The following is a 10,376-nucleotide window of genomic DNA, read 5'->3' as shown; positions in this document are numbered from 1 at the left end:
CGTAAACCAAGACCCATGCGGAGAAAGAGTGGGAGATGCGGTGGGAACCTGGCGCTTGAATGCTCTGATCCTCCCTCAGGCGGCGGAAGCCAGAAGGAGCTTAGGAAAAGCGAGGGAGGAAGGAACCTGATCACCCGAAACGCAGGTGCGCCCGGCACAGAGCTGAGTCAGCACGGGTTGAGAGGGCGGGGACGGAAGGAAAGAGTCGCTCACCTGCGGGGACAGCGAATGTTCACCCACGCACTCGCTCTCCCTCGGGAACCACGGCTCAAACATCCCAGCCCGACTTGCCCATTGTTGGTTCGGATTCGGTTCCCTGCGGTATCCCAGCACTCTCCCAAAGAAACCATGGCCAGGAAAGGGCAGAGAGTGGAATCTTTCGTGCTAGGTGACCTGGACCTCTCTGGGAGGTCAACTGCACAGAAGAGTGTACTCGCCATCCTCGGAACATCACCCTCGTCTCTCAGACCGTGCGGAGAGCAGACCAGGTGGCAGGAGCACCGGAGGTGTCACCTCAATCTGGAGACAGAAGTTTTGTGAGGTACCTCCACTTGACCCTTCATGCCCCTCCCTCATCCCCATCCCCTCCTCCTCAGCCTTCTAGACAGGACCCCTAAGGTTCAAGAAGTCCAAAGCCCGGAGAAGTGCACAGTGTAAATATATTGGCTTTATTTGTGTCCATTCGGACGCCTCACAGACAACATCCAGATAAAAAGACCGTTAAATAAAACGCCTTCAGCTATTGCAATGCAAAAATAAATATCAATCCTCGGCTGCAGTAGCAGCCGTGCTGCGCCCCAAGTCCCCTCAGTCAGCCCAACAATTATAAAAGTGTTCAGCGAGAGTGTCGGCGTGAGTGTGAACGGGTGTGCGCTGGGGGTGGGGCACAGTAGAGCGGTGTGCAGAATAGGAGTTGCAAACCAAAGGCCTTTGCAGCGGCGACCCCCGGCGAGGCGACTCAGCGCCGGCCGCCTCCCGCGCACACTCACAGCAGAGTTCGTACTGGGAAAGAGTTAAAAAATAAACATTTACAAGGGCAAAGAAAGCGGCTCCCCTCCCTGGCGTTCCCGAACGCGCTCCGGGGCCCCGGCGGGTCCGCAGCTGGGCTACAGTCCCAGTGAGTGAGGGGAGCTGATCCTGGGTGGTCGGGGCCGCCTGGGGCGCGGGTCCCCTCCGGATGCTCCCGCTGTTTCCCGGCGCTTGGCGGTGGAGCAAGTCTCCAAGCGGGCTACCGCCTCACAGGGCCGAGTCGGAGTCGCTGGAGTCCAGGCTGTTCCTCAGTTTGCAGCTGCCAAGCGGCTCCCTCTGCAGCGACAGGCTCTGCGTGCTGCGGCGCAGGCACTCCAGGCTCTGCAGGAACGACTTCTTGGCCTTTTCCTCCTCCATCGGGGACACCCCCTCCTCCTCCACCTCCTGGATCTCGTCGAAGGTCACCGGCTGCGTCTTGAAGCGGGACTGGCGCGGCCGCCGCAGCCGGCCCTTGCCCTTGGGCAGCTTGGCGGGCCGCACGGGCTGCGGGAACTCATCGGCCAGGCACACGAAGTGTGGCATCACCGCTTGGTAGCTGGAGCAGATGCCCATGAGCTCGCCGGGCTTAGCGGCCGCCATGGCGCCGTCGGCGGCTGCGGGGCCGGGGGACGGCGGAGCGCCCGGGCTCTCCGGGGGCGGCCGCGGCTCCGGGGCCCCCCGGGAGGCGACAGCCTGGGGCTCTCCGGGCGGGGGATCCAAATCTGCTGAGGGGTGGCGGCGGGCCTCGCTGGCCCGAGCCGGCGCTGCTGGAGAGGGATAGCGGGCGGACGGGCCCGTCGGGGGGCGCGGGGATGCGCTGTGCTGCTTGGCGGTGCTCCGAGAGGCTCCTTGCTGCCGCTTTCGCTGTCGCCGTGTGCCCCGCGGCAGCCCGCCTAGCGGCTTATATAGCCCGCCTCTGCCCACACGGCTGCAGGCTCGGATGACAGCGAATGCCATTTAAAGCGTGCGCGCCCCGCGCCCTTCCGCCTGACGTCGCCCTCCCCGCCACTCTGGGAAAGTAACGGCCCCTTCCCCGGCACCGCCCGCCAGCCACGCTCCGGAAGGCGCGCCCCGCCCGCCGCGGTCCAACCAGCAAGAGCACCCGCTGCTCCCGGACCCACCGAACCGAGCCGCCACTGTTGGTTCTGGGATAACCCCAACCCCAGCAAGTCTGCACAGACCCGAGCGGCCACGAGGTTTCAGATCTCTTCCCCCCCGGCCCCAGCTCCAATCACTCCAGAGGCGCAGGCTCTTCTGCCATGGTACCTCTCCAGGCGCGCTGGCTACAAGGCAGTTGCTGGTTCTCCTGCGGTCTCCGAAGCTAGGGCGCCCAGCTCCCCGTTCCTGAGCTCCGAGAAATGGGCGGGCTTCTGAAACCCTGCCACCCCCACCCCAGGCTCCGTACGCTACACACACACACACACACACACACACACACACACACACACACGCCTTTACGCACGAATACAAACACACCCCATTATTCCACTCCAGTTCTTCCATTCCCTACATGCTTCTCCCCACACTCTCCCCACTCCAAGTCCCTCCGGCACCCCCATTCATGAACCGCAGAGTGGCACTTGGATAGGGGACTAACAACAATAATAACAGCTCCCATCTGGAGCACTTTCTCCGAGCCTGCTAGCGAGCTCCCTGTACACACATTATCTTGTTCATCCTCCTAACAGCCGGGTGGGATAATTAGTATTCTTTCAATTTCACACGAGAAAAGGGAGGCTCGGAAGGGCTAATTAACTAGTCCACTAGAAACTGAAAGAAACCGGTAGGGTGGACTCTGGAGGCTAATGCTAAGGGTAGCACTCCCAAGTCAGACCCCCACCCGTGAGTGATCCAAGACTTTGGAGAAAGGATCCACAGGGCAGCCCCTGCTCTTGCCCAGGGGCCCAGAAGGTAACTGTGTGAGTTCTGTCTTGCTCAGGATGCTTGTGGCCTCTGGCAATGGAGGGTCTGAGTGAGGTTTGGCCTCCTTATATATCCACATACCAGAAACCTATTAGGACTTTGTGTGGGCGCTCAGGGTATAAACGGGAGGAACGATGAAAGTTCTTGAATACAGGGTGGTGGTATACACCTGTAATCCCAGCCCTTGGAAGATGGAGGCCAGAAGATCAGAAGTTCAAAGCCAGCCTTGACTGTACGGAGAACTCGAAGCTAGCCTAGGCTACATGAGAGCTTGCCAAGACAGGGAGTCAAAGAAGGAGCCCACAGCCTCCCTCGTGGAAGTTGCATTCTGGTGAGAGGGAAGCATGAGAACATCAACAAGAACTGGTGTCCCGATGGAGATGCAGAGGGAAGTATGCAGAGCCAGTTACCAGAAGAGATTTCTCAGAGTGGGTAGCACTGCCAGGTACTCCAAACGCGCTGGGCAAGTTCTGGTTATGCGTCAACTCGTTCGGTGCATGTGTGACTATACTATCTTCTTAGCAACTCTGGGTAGCCAGAGTTACTAACATTGCTGTGCACTCATGAGGGGAAAGAAGGCATAGGAGAGCTAAGCAACTTGCCCACAGTCAGCAGCAGAGCTGAGATCCAGGCATCCTGGCTCCCTTTGCTCACTCTTAGCCACCACACTGAAGTGAAAAATTAAACAGCTGGTGGGGGTAACGAAAGAAAGAACCACATGCGTGCCAAGGCAGGAAGAAAGTGGACATCAGGACCCCTGGTGCAGGTTACTAGGGCAACAATAAGATTGGTGAGTGCACAGCCAATCACTGGATTGAGCACGGAGTCCCCAATGGAGGAGTTAGAGAAAGGACTGAAGGAGCTGAAGAGGTTTGCAACCTCATAGGAAGAACAACATCAACCAACCAGACCCCCCAGAGTTCCCAGGGACTAAACCTTGGTACCATGGAGTACACATGGAGGGACCCATGGCTCCAGCCGCATATGTAGCAGAGGATGGCCTTGTCTGGCATCAATGGTAGGAGAGGCTCTTGGTCCTGTGAAGCCTCGATGCCACAGTGTAGGGGGATCCTAGGGTGGTGAGGCAGGAGTGGGTGGGTGGGGAACACCCTCATAGAAGCAGGGGGAGGAGGGTTGGGATGGGGAGCTCCAGAGGGGAAACAGGGAAAGGGGATAACATTTGAAATGCAAATACACAAAATATCCAACAAAATAAATTTTAAAATAAGATTGGTGAGTGCAGCAACCATGGGCAGCCTGTGTGACTGAACAGGGGAGGGAGATGGTGGGGAGGAAGACAAGTAAGGACAGCTTCTTAAGGTCATGAGACCATGTCACAGGAACAGAATTTCACCACGAGGACATCAGTATGGTATTGAAACAGTTTCCTCCAATTGATGTTTTCCAAAACTCACTCTGAATGTTGTGAGAAGCCTGGGAAAAAGCAGGTACCCACTTGGACGTGACCTTGGGCCACGTGACCTCGGGCCACGTGACCTCAGATTCCGTCCACTAAAGCCTTGCATTAGGCCTGAGACAACAGAGATGCAGGGAAATGGTTTGATTTGTGATTTGTCTGAAGACAAGGCGTGGGGTGGGTCACAGGGACCAAGGCTAACTTCAGGGAACTTGGCTCCAGTAAGCTGTCAAGGAGATTGTTTACTATCAGAGGTAATGTCTGCCAGCTGTCCATCAAAACTCATGTTCTTCCTGTGTGAGAGCCAAAATGCTCATGACAGAGCTATACCAGGTGAAAGAGCAAAGTGAACTTGCATCTTAAAACTTCAGGCACTGTCCTTTGCATTGCCTTTAGCAGCAGTGTAGCACTGCTCAAGTGTCAGTATGGGAACCCGGCAGGGAAAGCTGTTCCTGACGAATCCCCTCAAATCCACAGCACTGGCTTAGACAGCCACTGGAGAGTAGAACCCCGGGACCTTTGTTAGGACAGTAAAATGCTTATCACTGATCTCATGTACGGACAGCTATTTGGAAGTCCGACCGCATGCCTACTGAGCCCATATGAGTCTACAAAAATGGTTGAGAAGAGCCAAAAAAATTTTTTTTGCATGTGTCACCTGCTTGGCGCTGCTTTAAGCAAGATATTACAAGAAAGAGATTGGCTGGCTTGCAGGAGGAGGCAGGCAGAAACAAGAGTCCAGAAAACTGATGTCCTTGAGGTTGGAAAAACCACTTAGACATCCAAAGGGCAGGTGATCAGACCAGGGCCCAGAGCCTCTTAAGGCCAGCCTGTTGTTATGCCAAAGATTAAGTCTTCAAAAATCACTGCTAGGGCCAAGTAGTATATTAAAGGTTCATCCAAATTTATCATGTTGGCTCTCCCTGGGGTGACTCTCATTGTAAAATAGTGAAAAGTGATGGGTTGGCCAGAAAGACAGTTACTGTCAGGAAAGCAGTTAACAGCCACATGGAACTGTCTAGAACCAGATAAACCTGAAGCCAGCTAAGGTTCTGGGGGAGTTGGTGTCACCAACAAAGTTGCAAGGCTGATCTCTGGGAGCCCAAGACAGACTGTTCTGAAAGGAGTGTGAATGGGCAACCAACTGCCAGTTCAGCCAGCGGTCAGGAATAGAGAGGGCAACAGGGGCATCCACACAGAGCCGCCTCCTGTGGTTTCTGAGAGTAGGCTTGGGCAGAGGCCTCTAGCTATCCACACAGCTAGGTCACGTTCCTCAATGTGCCCCCATAGCAAGGGGGTCACTCAGCTGAATTGCCAAGTGTGGAGTGTGGACAGCAACAGCATGCCATTTCTACCTCACCTGCCCAAGAGGAAATGCCTACTCCCTCTGCTGCGGCCAGCAATGAAGAGACCATGGGAACGTTATGTTAAAGACAGTAGTACCACCATTACTCTGGGCTCCTTCAGTGGAGCTGAGCTGTCTACCAGCTTGAACTTTCCTCAGACCTATGAGAAAACAACTATACATTAAAGCTATTCTAATTTGGAGTCTTTACATTGACACATTATCCTAGGAGACTCATGAAACGTCTAAGTGGAGATATTCCAGAAAGGGTGGCACTTAGGGGAGGCCTGTGGGGTTGGAGTGAAGATTTCGGGATTCATCGGGGCCATCAACATTGGAGGCTGGGAAAAGACTCACTCTTCAGACAGAGGGCTGGGACAGGCCTATACTAAAAGGGCTAAGGATAGTCAACTGCTTGCTGTGCAAGCATGAAGCCCTGAATTAGATCCACAGAACTCGTGAGAAAGAGCTGGATATGGTAACATATCCTTGCACTCTCAGGGGTGGAGAAGACAGACTCCTGGTCACTGGCCAATCAGCTATAGGTAAGTGGTAGTTCAATGAGAGACCCTGTCTTAAACAATAAAATAAAACAAGGTAGATGGCTCCTGAGTCTAGGTTACTGAATGAGCTACAGGCCAATGGGAGAGAGCAAGAGAAAATGTCAGAATCTAGGAGAGAGTTTCCCACAGAATGAGCGAGCAGAGGCCCATTCTAGCCTGGCTCTACCAGAAGCCACCGTGTAGCCTTAGCTAAGCCACCTGTTGGTCCACACACAGCTTCAATCTCCACCTCCACAGTGAGAAACCTTTCTTGCTCACCTCCCTTAAGGTGGCCCCTCGGTCCCCCTTTTACTTTGCAATGTACCCATCCCCCACCTCAGAGCTCTTTGTATTTGTCCTGCGTGTTGTTTCTCTCTCTCCCTGGACTTTGAGCACTGGTGACTGCCATTTTCCAGCACCCAGGACAGTGCTGGCACACAAAAGGACGTACAAGCTCTTTTGGAATGGACAGCCACTATGTTCACCATTTTCTTGGGGCTTCCAGCAGGGCACGCTGTCTCTGCCAAGTCTTCCTTTCTAACAGGAAGTTCTCCTGGCTCTAACTTCTCAGCCAGGGGGCCAGCTGCCCTGTACTGTCCCTTTCCACTCTCGGATGGGGATTTCCTGATGCTGGCCCAGGGCAGTGAGAATAGGAAGTTTGTGCTTCATGGTAAGCTGCCCAAATTAGCCACGAGGTCATCCTCCTTGCCTGGGCATAGCAGAGAGGGGAGAGAGATGGAATTTGCCCTCAAAAACTGAGGCTGTTGTGTGGCTCAGCAGTGGGTTTTGCCCAGCGTGCTTGATTTATGGGGCTTCATTCCAGTACTATCCTAACCAAATGGCAAGAATAAAGTGACCACCAGTCTGAGCTCCCATACTGCCTGGTCACCTGATCTACACGGACCCATCTCTCCCACAAGCACCTCCAGCTCAGGGTGGGTCAAGAACCAGCCCCACCAAAGGTGGCCTTTTTGTACCTCCGCTCCACCCATAAGAGCCAGCCAAGGGTTACTGTCAGGTTTGGAGGATACACAGCTATATTCTAGGTCCTGCTCTGCCATGGTCAGGTCACTTTGATTCTTGGATTCACACCTGGGAAGCCTATGTAAAGTCTGGGGGCCAATGGTCTAAGTGAGCAGCTCCTCAGAGATCCAAATGTGTTAGCATGAAGTCAGCGCCCCCTTTGCCCTTATGATCTCATGCCTGAGTCTTCCCAGCTCCTCTCCCCTCTTAGTGGAGCATAATGTCAGGGATTTGGGAAACCCCAACTCCACAGGACATCCAGGGGCTCGGTGTCTATCTCCCTGCCTGACTCACAGCTCAAAAGAAGTCAGATTAAGCCACAGAGAGCTTAAGTTGGATTTCTTGGTGGAAGTCCTGATGTTGCACTGTGTATTGGGTGGGTACTACTTGCCCAAAGGTAGGCCCAGGAGGTATCTGGGGACATGAACCCAGTATTTAATATATCCCCATCTACCCATCTTCCACAGGTAAACGGGCAAGTGCCTTCTGCTTGTTTAGGTATTTTGCTCCATCTGCCCTGCCCTGGAGTTACAAGCCTCTGTGCCAAGCTTTTTACATAGATGCCGGATGTCAATCTCAGGTCATCTTGTGGGGCAAGCACTTCACTGGCTGAGCTCTCTCTAGCCCACTTTGGTTTTTTGATACAGGAGCTCCTGTAACCTTGACTGGAGCCAAGGATGACTCTGTTTCCCAAGTGCTAGGATTACAGGCATGTGCCACCATACCTGGCAAAACCTTCTGTCATGAACATGGTAGGGTAGACAAACCTGGGGCAGGGACTACATACTGGAGCTGCTCAGGCACTGAATTCCTGCTGCCCACTGGGCTGTTTGTGGAGGTTGGGAGCTCCGGCAGGGGGCATTATCTAATTTTACACATGGGCTTGCCTGGATGCCCTGGGTTTGGGGATGGCCATTAAAGAGGATTCAGGATAGTCATCTTCTTGTCAGGGCTGCAGCCATGAGTATACAGAGGGTCATAGCTGTGTGCTCAGCTGAGTGTTTGCAATGTGCAGACTCTGGGTCAGGTGTGCTCAGTGTATCACCTCACTAAACCACCCCGTGGACTCCTCCACAGGGTCCTAACACCATACCTGCTTTTCAGATGTGACCAGGGAAGCTTGGTGTTTTGCCATGACCACCCAAGTCCTGAGGCAGGGACCCAAAGCCAGGTCTGTTTGACTCAAGAGCATTCTCACTGTTTGCTCCAGCCCATTGTATCCTGTGGTCTCCCTGATAACAGAACCAGAACCAGGCCAGAAGTCAGATGTCTGGATGGCTGAACCCATTCAGTCACTCACAACCTGTGGCCTTGAACCTATCATACTTCTCAGTAGCCCTGAGCTGCAGTGACCCATCTATGAGGCCAGGAGGCCACTCCTAGAGTCCCTGGACCCTTCTAAGTTTGTAATCTTTGGGGAGAGGATGCAGGGTTAAAGAGAATCATTTTCGAGAAGCAAAAGCTTTCTCTCAGGCAAGAGTGGCCAGCAGGCCAGGCTATGGCTTAGGGAGAAGGCCCAGTCCACACTGAGCAGATGGAGTAAGAAGATGGCAGCACACAGGGAAAGCTTTCTGGCATCACCTCCTCCACTGTTCCCACCCACACTTTGGCTTTTGGGCAGAGCCAGGCTTTTAAAAAGCTGTTATCAATTCTCCATCTATGCCCATAGCTCTCATTCAAGGAGGCCCTAGTGCACTACCCTAGGGTGGTTGACAGCAGGATGTGAGGGTATCTTAGGAAGCCAAAGCCAGGCCCTGAACACATTACATCACAGCAGAAAGGGGGACAGGATGACAACTCCTAGGTCCCTCCTCTGGTTTCCCTTGATTTGGGTGTCAAGTCCCTCCTACTGGCTTCTGTACTATATAGGCATAGACCTACTATGATCCATAGCCTTGATCAGCTGCTATAGGCCCCAAACTTACCCTACTGTTTTCTCAGAGTGGTTCTCAGTGATCTAGGTATGCAATGAGAGGTAGTACTTCAGATGGGCTGTCTGAGTCAGTCTGTGTTTGGGTGTTTCTAACCCAGCCTCGAAGTGTGTGTGTGTGTGTGTGTGTGTGTGTGTGTGTGTGTGTGTGTGTATATACATGTCTACATACATGTATATGTTTGTATGTGTGCCCATGTGAATATTTGTGTGTGTGCACGAGCATGTGTTTCTGTTTGTGTGTGTGATGTGAATGGGACATAAGAGGAGGGAAAGGGAACAGACAGGCAGCAGGCAGGCTGATTTGGATAGCTGAACCTCCTCCTGCTCACACCTTTCTCCCCGACTGGTGTTCACCCTGCAGCAGGCCCTTGGCACAAAGCCCCTGACTTCAGCATCCTACCAACTGCTTCTCTTCTCTCAGAATTAGCACTTGTCTGGAACAATTGGGAGCATAAAAAGTGCTTCAATAATTTGGCTGGAGGGTTGCCATGACAATCCTCAGCAAGCTCCAGGAGGGGGGGTGTTAGTGTGCACTGAGCAAGGAACAGGCAAAAGGGAGAGGGCAGAGAGGCACATTCAGAGAGGCAGGGAGGAGCCAGGGAAGGCATCAACTCAGAACCTCGGTCTACTGTGGTCTTGTTCAGTCAGTGATGAGCTCACTCTCTAATCTGGGCTGCACTGTCCCTCGGGCAGTGGGACACCAGCTGCTGATAGGCTGCAGGGCTAGTGTAGCAGGGCTGGAGGAGTTTCCAGGCACAACAGATCCAGATTAAGAGTTGGACATTCTTGGGAGCCCAAGAGACCCTCTTAAAATCCTGTCAGCCTGTGGCCCAGCAATGCTTGAGGGAGAAATGGGAACGTGTGTCCCTGCTAAGGGCATCTTCTCACCACAGCTCCTCAGCCCAGGTCCAAGTCTCTTGTGTTTCCCACAGGCCTGAGTATCACTGTGTCTGGGATGAAGGGCTACATATTCTTGAACTTTGCAACATGGTTTCTCCTCATACAGCAAGGCAAGGGTATCTCTGCAATCTTCTGAGATGAAGCCAGAGAAGGTCAGAGAGCAGAGGGGTGAAGACCAAAGCCGCACAACACAACAAACAGGGCAAAGTGAGGACGGAGCCTAGCCCTTGGCCTTTACCCCAAACCTCATTGTTTTCTGGGAAAACAGGCTCTGTGGATTAGCTC

The 10,376-nt window shown here is 53.6% G+C and overlaps 1 protein-coding gene across 1 annotated transcript; it reads right to left on the bottom strand.

Annotated features, from left to right (window-relative positions):
• Nucleotides 1-647: 647 nt before the first annotated feature.
• Nucleotides 648-2,033, bottom strand: CUNH11orf96 (chromosome unknown C11orf96 homolog). The gene has a single exon (XM_028778592.1). The coding sequence runs from the start codon at nucleotides 1,963-1,965 to the stop codon at nucleotides 1,237-1,239; it is 729 nt and encodes a 242-aa protein (XP_028634425.1). The 5' UTR covers nucleotides 1,966-2,033; the 3' UTR covers nucleotides 648-1,236.
• Between the last annotated feature and the right edge of the window lie 8,343 nt (nucleotides 2,034-10,376).

The sequence above is a fragment of the Grammomys surdaster genome, unplaced genomic scaffold (assembly GCF_004785775.1).
Source record: "Grammomys surdaster isolate TR1022 unplaced genomic scaffold, NIH_TR_1.0 338, whole genome shotgun sequence".
Classification (NCBI taxonomy): domain Eukaryota; kingdom Metazoa; phylum Chordata; class Mammalia; order Rodentia; family Muridae; genus Grammomys; species Grammomys surdaster.
The sequence above is the reverse complement of the archived record's forward strand: the minus strand, read 5'-3'. Positions and strand labels throughout refer to the sequence as shown.

Bases quoted from the DNA above. Each gene is read 5' to 3' on its own strand.
- CUNH11orf96 (XM_028778592.1), bottom strand. From the start codon at position 1,965: ATGGCATTCGCTGTCATCCGAGCCTGCAGCCGTGTGGGCAGAGGCGGG.